The sequence below is a fragment of the Megascapheus bottae genome, chromosome 8, assembly GCF_031878675.1.
Source record: "Megascapheus bottae isolate mThoBot1 chromosome 8, mThoBot2.hap1, whole genome shotgun sequence".
In the NCBI taxonomy this organism is placed as follows: Eukaryota; Metazoa; Chordata; class Mammalia; order Rodentia; family Geomyidae; genus Megascapheus; species Megascapheus bottae.
Genome location: NC_143516.1, coordinates 38,116,858 through 38,130,838, shown reverse-complemented (window position 1 = coordinate 38,130,838; position 13,981 = coordinate 38,116,858). Strand labels below are relative to the sequence as shown.

Sequence of the window (13,981 nt, the reverse complement as noted above, 5' to 3'; positions counted from 1 at the left end):
TATGTCACACCGATTCCAGAAACTTGGAGTTTATGATTTTTATGGCTAGATAGATGCATAAAGGGACTGACTGGTAAAGAAGTATGTTGAATTTAGTTCATTTAGTGAGAGAGCAATAAATGTGAAGCTCACTCTTGCTTTAAAGGCAAATAGGAAACAAAAACAGCTGGGATCCTCAGAGCTCTCACAGACACCCTAAGAGTATTACTAGTGGTACTTATCATCTGGCAGCTTGCAGAGATGAATGAAGGCTCTAACCTCTTCAGAGTGAGAGCTCACTTCAGCAGCAAGGAAGTTAGCAACACTGGAGCCTGTACCCAGATGATGTTTACCAGATCTTGCATCCTATATCTCCTTAGAGTAGCACAATGATACAAGAACACAAGCCAGAAGAAGTTGGGTCTTCTTAAACAATACTATGCCAACAAAAGGCTGAAACTTAGTTCTGAATGAGAATCAGAGTTTATATTATACATTCAATAGCTAATATCATGAAATGTCATAGGCACGTCTTTCCCCAAAAATGTTTATTTTGGAAATATATTTTAATAGGAAATTGCATAGTTAGATAAATACTACATTTTTGTTTTTAAAATTCATAGACTGGGCCGGGCAAGGTGGCTAACACCTGTAATCCTAGCTACTCAGGAGGCCGAAATCCAAGGATCAAGGTTCAAAACCAGCCCAGGCACAAAAGAACCTGAGACTCTAGAAAATGGGGAGTGGTGCAAGCTCAGGGACATTGACCTGGCCCAGGGGTAGGGAGGTAGTCTTGATCTGAAGAACTCAGGGATAGCACCTAGGCCAAGTTCAAGCCCATAACCCACTAAAAAAAAGGAAAATTCATAGACTGCTGTTAGTTTTTTTTTTATGAATTCATTTCCTAACAGATTATTTGAAGATAAATCCCTAGCTTATTATACCGAATTACAGTATAATTAGAAAATAGTATTGTAGTTATTAAATTTAATTGCCTAGAAGACATTTTTACTAAAAGTAATGAAGTCTAGGGTAGTTCAGATTCAATTCAAGATTCTTGAAATGATTGTCCATTTGATTTTTTTTTTGTTTATGGTTAGGAAAACACACTATTATAAACCTAGAAAATGTTCTTGCTTCAATCTGGTTTTAAATTGTTAGCCACCAACAATAAATATAAGGATAAAAGCATGAATTTCTTTCTTTTTTGGTGGTGGGGCCAGTTGTGGAGCTTGAACTCTGTGCCTGGGTGCTTTGTCTCTGAGCTTTTCAGCTCAAAGCTAGAGCTCTACACTTGAGCCACAGAACTACTTCCCACTTTCTGGTGGTTAATTGGAGATAAGAGTCTCAAGGATTTCTGTGCCCAGGGTTGTGATGCTCAGATCTCAGCCTCCTGAGTAGCTAAGATTATAGGTGTGAACCACTGGGTGCCTGGCTTACGAATGCTTGCTTGCTTGCTTTCTTGCTTGCTTGCTTTTTCAACTTTTTGTCAGTTGTGGGGCTTGAACTCTGGGCCTGGGTGCTATCCCTCAGCTTTTCAGCTCAAGGTTACCTCTTGAGCCACAGTGCCACTTCCTAGATGAATTTCTCTTCGGTCCATTTTTACCATAGTTTAGAGATATACAGGGCTGGAGACCTGACAAAAGTTATTATCTTTCTGGTTATACCTGAAAACTTTTTTATCTAATAATCATTTGATCTTTTGCCCAGGTGCTAAGCTAAGTAGATAGAGAATATTCTTACATGAACCAAAATACTCGTTTGTTTTTTTAATTAATCAAAATATTGGAACATGAGCCTTACCTTGATATTGAAATTGCTACCTAGTCTCCCAGTCATCAAATTCCATTTCATGCACATTACTGTAAAACTGTTTTTAGTCTCATGAGAAGCAGCAAAATCAACTCCTTCCTAAATTAAAAATTTTTATTGTAGAGAATAGTAAAAATGAGAAGGTGCCTAGAGCTTTTGATAGTTCTAACTTTAGGTGACGGGTTTTTTCTTTGTATTTATCTTTCTTTCCCCTCTCCCCTCCTCCTGTCATGAGGCTTAAACTCGGGGCCTACGCACTGTCTCTGAGCTCTTTCACTCAAAGCTAGTGCTCTACTACTTTGAGCCACAGCATGACTTCAAGTTTTCTGATGGTTAATTGGGGATACGAGTCTCACAGGTACTTTTCAGCTTGAGCTGGCTTTGAATTGTGATCCTCACATCTCAGCCCTCCTGAGTAGCTAGGATTACAGGTGTGAGCCAGCAACCTCTTTTTACATTTTCATTGCTTGTATCCTTTATATCACTCACATTTTTTGGTCTTAGTGCAGGTTTTACAGGTGTGAGCCACCAGACTTTTTACATTTTCACTGTTTTTATCCTTTATATCACTCACATTTTTTTGGTCTTAGTGCTTTTTTCCTCTGTACCTTACACTTTCAAAATGTTTTTCATGTAAAAGTAAATAGTCTAAGTACCAAGCACTTAACATTCATGGCCCTAATTATTATTTCTAGAGAGGGTTAAACTAGCTCAGTTGCCCACAGCACTGCCTGTGAACAATTTGCATTGCTGAGGACATTAGAGCACTAAGAACTGCTGGCAAGATGATGAGTCAGGGTTGGCTGGCGAGTGAAATAACATTCCCTATCGACTTTCTCAGACATCTTGCTTCTGCCTATAACAGTACATCTTAAGATGGATTAATTATTAAAGAATATTTAAGTAACAGTGTTTTTGCTCAGGCCCTGGGCTTGAACTCAGGGCTTAAGCACTGTCCTTGGGCTTTCTCAAGGTTAATGCTCTACCACTTGAGCCACAGCACCACTTTGGGCTTTTTCTGTGTATGTGGTACCAGGGAATCAAACCCAGAGCTTAATGCATGCCAGGCAAGCACTCTACCACCAGGCCATGCTCCCAGCCCATTGTAAAAAAAAATTTAACATGAAAGGCCAAAGCTTAAATCTGACTTATAGAAAATAAAAATTCCTGGCACTCATATAATTTTCATAGGAAACCACTTATAAAGTAAAAGCTTTGAAAAACAATATCATGTTATTTCGTGATTTTTTTTCCTTTATCCAAGAAGTTTAATGAAAAGATTCAGTAAACATGTAATTTCAAATTTGCTTTTTCTTAGATGTTGTTCTTTTGTTTTGGAGATAATTCTTCTAGAGGTGTATTTTGTAAATTACTTGCCCTGATATACTGTTTTTAACTTTTTCAGGGATATCCCTGTGGATTTCAAGTACATAGCAGAACCCAGCATGCATTCCATGCCTGCAGTGACTTTGTCTCCAAATGGTGAGTTGTGTGTGGAATGTGCTCTTATTAACTGAGCTTCCACAACATAGTGTATTGCTAAGTATCATAAGAATTTTGGCCATTCTGTCCTAGGGGAATGTTGTCAGGGTGCCATATTAGTATTAAGACGTCTTTTCAAAATTCGAAAGCATTATTTTAATGTGAGTTACCTCGCCTCATTTTGAAAAGGGAAAATAAAAGAAACAATCACTTACAGCTAATATTGACTGAGAATCTGAGGATTTCTGACATTCCTTCCTTTTTTCTCTAGTAATTCTTCCAACTGGATCAGATTCAATAAATCATTCAGTAAGGTCTTCTCTTTGAAAGGGATAGGAAGTTCAGTCAGATTCTCAATGAGAATGCCTTAGCAATTCACTATAAAAGATTTTCTCAAACAAAAACTAAAAAGGTAAATATTTTATACTATTTTCTACTCAATAGTTCATTGCCTTTTAAGTACAAGATCCCTTATGCTGCACACACAATGGCATTATACTCATATTATAGCTCTACATGAGATTTTGGGACCATTGTCTTTGAAGCTAACTTGCATAACTGTTGTAAGTGTAGAACAAGGATGAGGAGGCAAAGAAGAACTTGCTCCTCTGCCTGAGCATCTGCACAGGCAGACTGGTATGAGTTTTCAATTGGACTGTCATTCTTAAAAGAAGAGCAGCCTATGTGGAGTCTACTTTTTTTTTACCATCTATTACACATACAGTGTAACCTTGAATAAAATAATTTTCTCACTCAGACAGTGTTAGGACCTTCCCTTAGTAAGATTTACAAGAATATAGGGTGCAAGTAAATACTGTACTTTAAGATCTAGAAGCTTTATGATGCTTAGGTGGATAAAAGCTAAGTGACCCTTTAAAAACAGTTACTATAGGGCCAGGAGTTTGGCCTAGTGGTAGAGTGCTTGCCTAGCATGCTGAAGACCCGGGTTCAATTCCTCAGTACCACATACATAGTAAAAAGCCAGAAATGGTGCTCTAGCCTTGAGAAAGTCCAAGGCCAGGACTGGCAAAAAAACAAAAAACAAAAAAACAGTTACTATAATTTTGGTAATCAGATGTATTCTTTGTTGATAATCATAAGTTTTTCTCACCAGTTATTCTTTCTTGTTGTGTTCTCCTCAGAGTTCTATTTTTATACATATTATAAATTAATTCCACTCAAATATTTTATTTAGTTCTTTAGAGTTCCTGTATTTACTTATTTTTTTAAAAAGCTTTTATATGAACAGCAATTCATAGTAATAGAATTATAGGCACAAAAATCCATTACTTCATATAAAAATGTCTTTTGCCTTCCAGTAATTTATTTTATAACACTTTATATCTGGCACCAACTTCATTTTCTAATATTATAAAATAATTGGGAGAAAAATTGACTGGACATATTTTTAAATATTTTTAAATTTTTTTTATCCTTCTAAAACATTTTATTTCTTGAATTTTACAGGAAAATGGTTAGCATGCCAATCAATGGACAACCAAATCTTAATTTTTGGAGCACAGAACAGATTCAGGTTAAACAAGAAAAAAATTTTTAAGGGCCATATGGTTGCAGGCTATGCTTGTCAGGTAGACTTTTCACCAGACATGAGGTAAGTTTAAATCTTCTATTCTCATATTCAAATATGATTATTTGATACAAACTCTTGTTTAATTAAGAATACTCTACAAGTCACTTTTACCTGTAGTTATTTGTATGAGGAATAGGTAATCTGTCAAAGTGAAACAAGTTACAAAAAATACTTTGTTTTTCTTTAAGCTTCTCAGTATATCCCCTTGTATTACTTAGGCGTGTGCCTTTTAACCACCCAGTAAATCTCTGGCAATGTCACCAATGCTTTATCTCCCTCTCTTCTTCCCCCTCTCCCTTTTTGTGCCTCTACTATGGCTTGAACTCAGCCTCAAGATCTCACTTGGCTGGCTTGCTTTGAGCCACAGCTCCAGTCTAGCCTTTTGCTGGTTGATTGGAGATAGAATCTCTCTAAAAAAAAAATTTTTTTAGGGGGGGGGTAGGGAGTAATCCAGATGGCTTCCAAACTTATTCCTTTGATCTTAGCCTTCTCAGTGGCTAGAATTAAAGATGTGAGCCACTGGCAACCACCTTATTTTTCTAAGCAAAGCTATAGAACTATATTGTCATGATTAAATAACACCAAAATTATTAATTGTATCACACAGTGTATAAAATAACAACTTTAGCAAACTCATCTGTGCTGAAAATCAAAGGCTTGCTTTTGAATATTTCTAGGTCACACTGATTGTAGAGCCTACAGTCTTGCCAAGAGTGAAATTTCACATTAATTTCCCCTTTCCTAATTAAAATAAGTAGCTGGAAGGGATTTAGAAATCCTTTTGCGTTTAGCATGGTAATTAGTATTTAGATCCTACCTCTGGTTCTGTCTTGGGTACATTCAAAGGATAATGAAGTAACTAAACAGGTAAGGTAATAAATTTCATGTGGTCCTGTGTATCTGATATGTTCACTGGATGTTTATGAAACTGGTCATATGTGATTTCTGACTGTTTACACCCTAACTATGTGAGCCCTCATTCATTATGGCCCCCTGGGACTCTTATTTTTCCAATTATAAATAATTTTCTAATTCCTCTAATCCTGGCTACTTGGAAGGCTGAGATCTGAGAATCTCAGTTTGAAGGCAGCCCAGACAGGCTCTTATCTCCATTTAATCACCAAAAAGCTAGAAGTGGGACTATGGCTCACCTGGTAAAACACCAGCTAAGAGCAAAAATGTTGAGGAAGGGGAAGAGCAGAGGTTCAAGCCTGAGTTCAAGCCGGGTACCAGAAAATGTAATAATACTTTCCTAGGACCACACATAGTAACTCATGCCTGTAAACTCAGTTGCTCCAAAGGCATAGGTAGGAGGAGCACAGTTCAAATCTGACTGGGTCAGTATACTGCACAAGACCTTTTTTTTTTTTTTTTTTTACTAAAAACCCAGCATGGTGGCTCACACCTGTAATCCTAGCTACTCGGGAGGCTGAGATCTGAGGATCAGGGTTCAAAGCCATCCTGGGCATTAAAGACTGTGAGACTCTTATCTCCAATTAACCACCAGAAAACTGGAAGTGGGGCTGTGGCTCCAGGGATAGGGCAGTAGCCTTGAAATGAAGAGCTTAGGGACCGCACTCAGGCCCAGACAGAGTTCAAGCCCCATGACCAACCAAAAAAAAAAAAAAAAAAGACTAAAACAAACAAACAAAAAAGTAGAGCTGAAATAGCAGACGACGAATAATGAGGCCCTTAGTTCAAGTCTTCATACTATCAAAATAAATAATAATAATAGCTACTACTCTTAGATTGGTAGTTCATTAGGGAGATAATTTGGGTAGAAGTTCAAATTATAGCCTACCTTATGATTCTGAGTATTGTATATTTTCATTAATTTGTTTTTTTAATTTTTTTTTTATTGTCGGGGTAATGTATAAAGGGATTACAGTTACATTCTTCAGATAGTAGGTGCATTACTTCTCACACATTGAGACCCCTTCTCATGTTTTTATCCCCATTTCTCTCCTCCCACTCCCTCCCAATCATCTTGTTTCTCCCCGCCCCTTCCCTTTCCTATTTCAAATAAACAAATAAAGGTATATACAATATGCCAGGTAACAAAGTCAAGAAACCTTTTGGTTATTGGCCCAATTTATCCCTGTAAGATGTTTGAATAATCTGAATTTATTTTTCTTCTGTTGTAGCTATGTGATTTCAGGAGATGGAAATGGAAAATTAAATATCTGGGATTGGAAGACCACAAAGCTGTACAGTCGGTTTAAAGCTCATGATAAGGTGTGCATAGGTGCAGTGTGGCATCCACATGAAACTTCAAAGGTCATCACATGTGGTTGGGATGGTCTCATCAAATTGTGGGATTAATGGGAATCGTCCTTCATCTACCTAGGATCATTTTGGATCCGAAGTCCTATTTAACTATTTAATTATTAAATGTTAGAAGACAACTTGATTTATAGATAATGTTTTCCTTGTATGGCCTTTTGAAATTGAACCTTTGTTCAGGAAAAAAAGTTTGTAAATTTGTCACATATAATTTCATTGGTAACTTCATTTTGTTCTTTATAGGTGTTATTTTAAAAAAGAATGACCATTGACTTTCTATTTGACAAGCCATTCTTGTTGCTAGGCAGTTTGTATTTCTCCCCTATGACATTACTGAAAGGATCTCTTTGGTGTCAAGAAAGAATCCCTTACTGGATTTGACTTCCAGAGAAAATAACGTAATGAATGACTATGAAAGATAGCCTATACTTACCAGTTCAACTAAAAGGGTAATAAAGAACAGGGATAGTGTAATTTAATATGTACTGAGAGAATAAAATCACTCCTAATTACTATTTCCAGTACTTTCAGTGGATTGAGTTCATGGATCCCACTTTTTTTTTTTACATCTGTTCTGTATTTTTAGTTGTAAATCAGTAAACTTTTTTGATTGCAATATCCCTGTAATTACTAAACAACGTAAAATTAAAAATCAGTCCAAAAGTCTTATTCTCAACATGCTTCCTCATCATTGTAGACAGGAAGCAAAGAATTACACTATTTCTAAAGCTGGAGCTCAAGAGAATGAGCGAAGGTTCTGGATTGCTGTTCACTGGCAGTAAGGACCCGCCACACCCTAAGAAATCACTGCTGATGTTTCATACACCTATGTTACTACTGAAATCTCCTCAGAGGAGGCAGAGTAGAAAGGTATCTTTAAAAGCATTCTGATTTTGCTTGTGGATACAAAAAAATAGAACTTTTAAAGAATATTAAAAATGAAACCTCTTTCCAAATATTTGGGAGGGGAGGAATTTACACTATAGGAAGATATCTAGAGTTCTCCAGACTATGAAGCAGTGACTACACTTTAAAAAAAATCATACAATAATAATGGCAATAATAGTTGAAAAGTTTGATTATTAAATCTCAACAGCCTTTTGATTATAGTCCCTAATAGCACTTGAGTCTGGCAAGCTAGTTCTCCTGCTTTACAAATCTATGTTAGATGTTTACATGGCTTGAAATATTTCAGAAGTACCATATGATGAAAATTGGCTGATAGCCATTCTGAGTACTATCTTAGAGAGAAAAATCATGTTGATAACCTCAGAACATCACCTCTGAGGCTCGTGTGCTCTCCTTGTAGCACAGGCTCCTCGCCCCTAGAGAGCTTTCATTTTTAAATTTAAGAAGGCCTGGCCAATAGGACCAGGCTTTTTGTCACATATGAATGAATTTCAAAGAAGAAAATAGGAAGAGAGAATAAAAGTGCAGATGTATTTTTTTGAATCATAGGCACACAATTATACTGCCTAGCTGCTGCCATTTTGTATCTTCTGGAAAGGGTGGAATGTAAGAGGAAGGAATTCAGATAAGACATTTCTTTAGTCCCAAGCACTGGTTTTAATATATGTGAATTATTGAAATGTGATGGGATTAAAAGAATTCTACATTTAAACTATTATTCAGCACCAGTATTGTATATGTTACAAATCATAATTTCTAAATCTGGATTTATTTTTTTGTGTTTTTGACTGTTTCTAAGCTAAGTAGCTGTATATAAAAAGTTTTCTCTGTTTTGAAAAGATCCTATTTTTAAATAAAGCATTTTTTATATAAAGTTGTTAGAGTGTTCATTGTCAATTATATAAGACATTTTGGTATATGTAAACACTGGAATGATTAGATCAAGCTATTTTACATCCATTATTCCTTATGCTTTTTTGTGAGAACATGTAAAATCTGCTCTTTTGGCAGTCGTTAAGTACAACATACTGCTATTCATTATGACCGCTGTTCTGAACAACAGCCGATACACAATATGTATCTGTAGCTGATAAATAGCAATGGGTTAATACTGGGCATACATAGCTTCCTTCTGGACTGAAATAATCCAAACTAAAATTCAAACTTGGCCAGGAAAATACTTCCTTTCAATTTTATTATACAAACTACTAAAATAAAGTTATAATCTATATATTTGTGGGTCATGGAGTTTGAACTCTGCCTGAGTGCTGTCCCTGAGCTCTTCAGCTCAAGGCTACCACCCTACCCTTGAGCCAAGCCCCACTTCCCATTTTCTAGAGGTTAACTGGATATAAGTCTCAGGTCCTTTTGTGCCCAGGCTGACTTTGAACCTTGATCTTCAGATCTCAGCCTCCTGAATAACTACGATTATAGGGGTGAGCTACTGTACCCGGCTAAAGTTATAATATTTTATATGAAATGGATATGAAGTCACTGGCTTTAGAAAACATTACTTTAATACAAAATACCACTTTTCCATAAAGTTTTAAGCATAAAATGAGATGCATTAAGCCTACAATTTTCTAAAGATCACAAATGTAATAACATTTTTAAAAATTTAAGTCTCCAAATTTATGAATATACTGAATCTTTGGGTTATGATTTCATATACAATTCAAATACCTCTTTCACCGTAGGCAAAAAGATACTTGAACGTAAGTATATTACTGAATTTACAAAATACCAGCAATTGGACAGTACAGAAAAGATATTACTTATAAAACAAAATGGTTAGAGATGTTGGTCAATAGTAGAAGTATCACCTAATACACACCAATCCCTGGATTTAATCCATAGCATTGCAAAAAAAAAAAAAAGCCAACAAATTTTTAACCAGCACAAGGAACAATGACTTTACTTTAGCTTGTTGGTATTGTTTGTTGTATTGTCAAGTATAGATCATGTTTAAATGAGGCTTGGCTTCCTGATTTAATCCACCCTTGGTAAAACCCAAACATTTAATATTAAAAAATTCAAATCTTGGACTATATTTACTAAAATATCTTACAACAAGGCAGAAATGCTTACGATAGTCCAATGATAGATTGGAATAAGCTCTGTGGATTTACTGATTTTTCTACCCTGATGTATTACTGGACTTGTAGTCAGTTCTAATAGAAGATTATTCACTTTTCCCTTCATATGAATGTTTCAAATAATTATAAATTATTGCATGGAAATCTAGTATAATGGCATCAAACATAACTACAGTAGGGAAAGAAGAAGGGGAGAATTATTTTATCTTTGAATTTCACCTCATGTTAGAAAGCATCCGAATTGCATCCTCATGCTTCCATTCACCTAAAGAAGTACAGGTCATTTGATAAGAGCATTATTAAATTTGTGTTTTTATGAGACACTACCCTTGTCATAGTTAATTAAGCAGATTTATGTCACAGATATTCACATCTAGCTCATTTATCTTAAGGCTAAAAACAGCTAAGGACAGTCCTTTGAAAATGCCAAGTGATGTGGCCTTTCTAAAGCCCAAGAAAAACGTACCAATTGTTGGGAGTTGATACTTGCCAGAGCAAGTGTTCCTCCCAGACCCTCCAAGACCTTTTGTGGCAGCTGTGGGGCCTCTGTGTTTCTGCGAGAAGCTAATTTTTGTTAAATAAATGGTTCAAGTGAAGCAAACCTATTACCTCTTATTTTAGCAGACTTGCAGTCAGTTATATTTGTAATTTCTTTCCTTATATTCACAGAGAGGTAAAAGAGTCTTTCTTGACAAGAGGTTTTCCTTTGGTGATGGCTACGAATGGAGGCCTAGCATATTGGGGATCTGAGTAAAATATGAATTCCTGTTCCTAGTAATCTCTACAAACGATGTCATCCCTCAGTTTCTTTACTCATACATCAGGAAAATGCCATTTCCTTGTTGGGTTGTTGAGAGCATTAGGAAAAATCTATACGGAGTGCCGGGCACATGGTGAGCTCAAGGTAATTAGTCATTCTTGATCTTCTCTGCTGTATTTTGTATTGCTTTTTTGGTGGTTCTCTTGGTGATAGCTGTTTGTCTTCTCACAAGAGGATCTTGTATTGTTGCCTGTTCTCTGCAAGCAAGCACCATTTCAGTGAGTTGGTCCTAATCTGTCCCCTTTTATACCAGTTTATAGAAATACTTCTCACCGGACTTGGTCCCTTCGGAGACATTTGGCAATGACTACCAACAAAATCTGTTTGTCACAGCATAGAGGGTTATCTAGTGGGCAGAGGCCAAGACTGTGGATAAGCTTCTCACAATGCCCAGAACAGTGCTCAAGTACTGTCAGAGAGTTACCCAACCCCAATTGGCAATAGTGCTAAGTTTAAGAAATCTTTATTGATTGTGACAATCATAGTTAATTCTAGAGACAGGAAACCATAGCAACCATCAGAACTTTCCAACTATTCATGAAGAGAAATAAGCATTAAGTAGAAATAACCATTGAATAGGCTGCATAGTAGGTGGGTACAAGTGGGTGTATTTAGATTTCTTTTTAACAGCACATCCATTCTTGTTTCAGATATATATAGTATGATGAAGTCAGTGTTTTCCACCACCAATCTGAAATAAATGGTTAACTTGCCTTATACAAAATAGCTTTCACTAAACAAATCTTTAATTCTATGAATTAAAAATCTTGGTATGGATGTAAATACCTATATGTAAAAATTCATCAGACTGGACATTTAAAAGTAGGTACCCCTTGGGCCGGGAGTTTGGCCTAGTGGTAGAGTGCTTGCCTAGCATGCATGAAGACCTAGGTTCAATTTCTCAGTACCACTGACATAGAAAAAGTCAGAAGTGGTGCTGTGGTTCAAGTGGTAGAGCTCTGGCCTTGAGAAAAACCTAACAACAGTGCTCAGGCCCTGAGTCAAGCCCCAGGACTGGCCAAAAAAAAAAAAAAAAAAAAAAAACCCACAAAGGAGGTATGCCTTATACATTAGTGTATAAAAATATGTATTGTGAGCCCGGGAATTTGGCCTAGAGGTAGAGTGCTTGCCTAGCATGCATGAAGGCCTGGGTTCAATTCCTTGGTACCACATACATAGAAAAAGCCAGAAGTGCTGTGGCTCAAGTGATAGAGCCCTATCCTTGAGGAAAGCCTGAGAACAGTGTTCAGACTCTGACTTGAAGCACCAGAATAGACAAAAAAAATTGACTATGTATTTCAGTATATAAAATTTTATGAAAAGGTATCTGTAATATATAAACAAAATTAGCCTGAAGTTAACTTTTTCATGTAAACTCACTGTTTAAAATACTTAGATGAGATACTTCATTGAACCATTTTTCTTCCTTTTCTTCTTTCTTTCTTCCTTTTATTTTCTCTCTCTTTTTTTTTTTCTGTGCTCTAACTAGGGCTAGGACTCAGGACCTGGGTGCTGACCCTTAGCATTTTTCACTCAAGGTTGCTGCTTTACCATTTGAACCATAACTCTCCTTCTGACTTTGTGTGTGCACATGCCCATGTATACTGTGATAACTGGAGATAATTGTCTCAAGGACTTTCCTGCCCTGTCTGGCTTTGAACCATGATCCTCTGCCCTCAGACTCCTAGTATCTAGAATTATAAACATGAGCTACTAGTGCCCAACTATTCAAGCTGTTCTTAGTCCAGTAACTTTTATTAGTGTACTATGAGTTTTTAAATCAGAACTTTATATTTTTTAAATCCTATCAAATGTTGGATTTGTTAGTGAAATCATCCTATTCTAGTGATATTGTCAAACCATGCAAAAAGAAATCAAAAGGCAACCAGGAAATGTCTGAGAAAAATGTTTTGGCAAATGTCTTTTTTTTTAAATCTGGAGCAGGGATAAAATGTGGCAAAAATCAGGTTTTTTTTAAAAAATTGTATATTCAAAATAGAAATTTTGAGCCTTTTCTATAAATACAACTGACAAATCATTTGATTATTGACAGCCTGCTTGTTCTAATGAGGCTGGAGCAGAGGGGATGCAAAATTTAAACTCAGTGACAGATATGGTATCTAGTTCCCCCAAACCAAAAGCAATAATTTTTATATTAAAAAAAAAAAGAAAAACCAGTGTGCCCCAGCAAAGACTAAGAAGGAATGATTGAAATTCACAAGGTTGAACAGAGTATTTCTAACTAAGGTACACCATCAAAATGGAAAGAAGTGAGTTAAAGTGAAATGAAAGCCCTAATTTTGAACAGTGAGAATATCATCAAACTAGTAAAAGTAGATTATTTCTATAATTCCGCATTGGTGAATTCGCAGACTCTGGAGATCTAATGGATTTTAGGGAAAATGATGTGGACCCTCACCTCCTTTCTATCAAAGGCAACAGAACCCAAGTTTGGGTGAATGGGGTATCTATGTTTGTTCCTTCCTCAAATATTTACTAAACACCTCTCTTACATCAAGCACCAGGCTATGTGCACCACAATCACTGCTTGAGCAACAACTATGAAGCTGGAGTGCCTGGTGGATTGATCATCGGCAACCATGTCCTCGATGAGATCCTGCTTCTATTTCCATCTTGTGTTCACCCAGCTCAGAGTGTAGCAACTACTAGCATTGAGAATGTCTTTCTTCAGGAAGCGCTGTGGTTTAGACAAATCTTTATAGCTGTAAAAGAGCCTGAAATTCTTCCACTCTAACTCTTTGAAGAGGCTGTACCAGAACCGTACCACACTGCTGTCATTGCCGCTGACCTCAAACCCAGGCCAGTGGAGGTGGATCTCAAAGATGAGCTGTCCAATCTGATCAAGGACATCTTCCAAAATAAGATTTTCCAAAACTTTCCATTCTGCACTTTCCAGATCTGCCTTGAGAACATCAATCTGTAACAAAGCAAAGAAGTGGGATTCACAGGTTCAATAAATCACTTAAATATACATTTTTTTTCAAATCA

The 13,981-nt window shown here is 36.4% G+C and overlaps 2 protein-coding genes across 3 annotated transcripts in view; one reads left to right on the top strand and one right to left on the bottom strand.

The window, feature by feature from the left end:
* Positions 1–8,238, top strand: part of Cdc40 (cell division cycle 40) — a 45,416-nt gene extending 37,178 nt beyond the window's left edge. For both annotated transcript variants that reach the window (XM_090338292.1, XM_090338293.1), the window contains exons 13-15: positions 3,197–3,273; positions 4,741–4,885; positions 7,009–8,238. In XM_090338292.1, the coding sequence (XP_090194418.1) occupies positions 3,197–3,273; positions 4,741–4,885; positions 7,009–7,186 (400 nt within the window). In that variant the 3' untranslated portion in view covers positions 7,187–8,238. The remainder of the gene's footprint in view (positions 1–3,196; positions 3,274–4,740; positions 4,886–7,008) is intronic.
* A 1,273-nt stretch (positions 8,239–9,511) lies between these two features.
* The window catches only part of Mettl24 (methyltransferase like 24), a 64,377-nt gene continuing 59,907 nt past the window's right edge, over positions 9,512–13,981 (bottom strand). Inside the window, exon 3 of the mRNA XM_090338291.1 lies at positions 9,512–13,910. Coding sequence (XP_090194417.1) covers positions 13,596–13,910 — 315 coding nt within the window. The 3' untranslated portion in view covers positions 9,512–13,595. The remainder of the gene's footprint in view (positions 13,911–13,981) is intronic.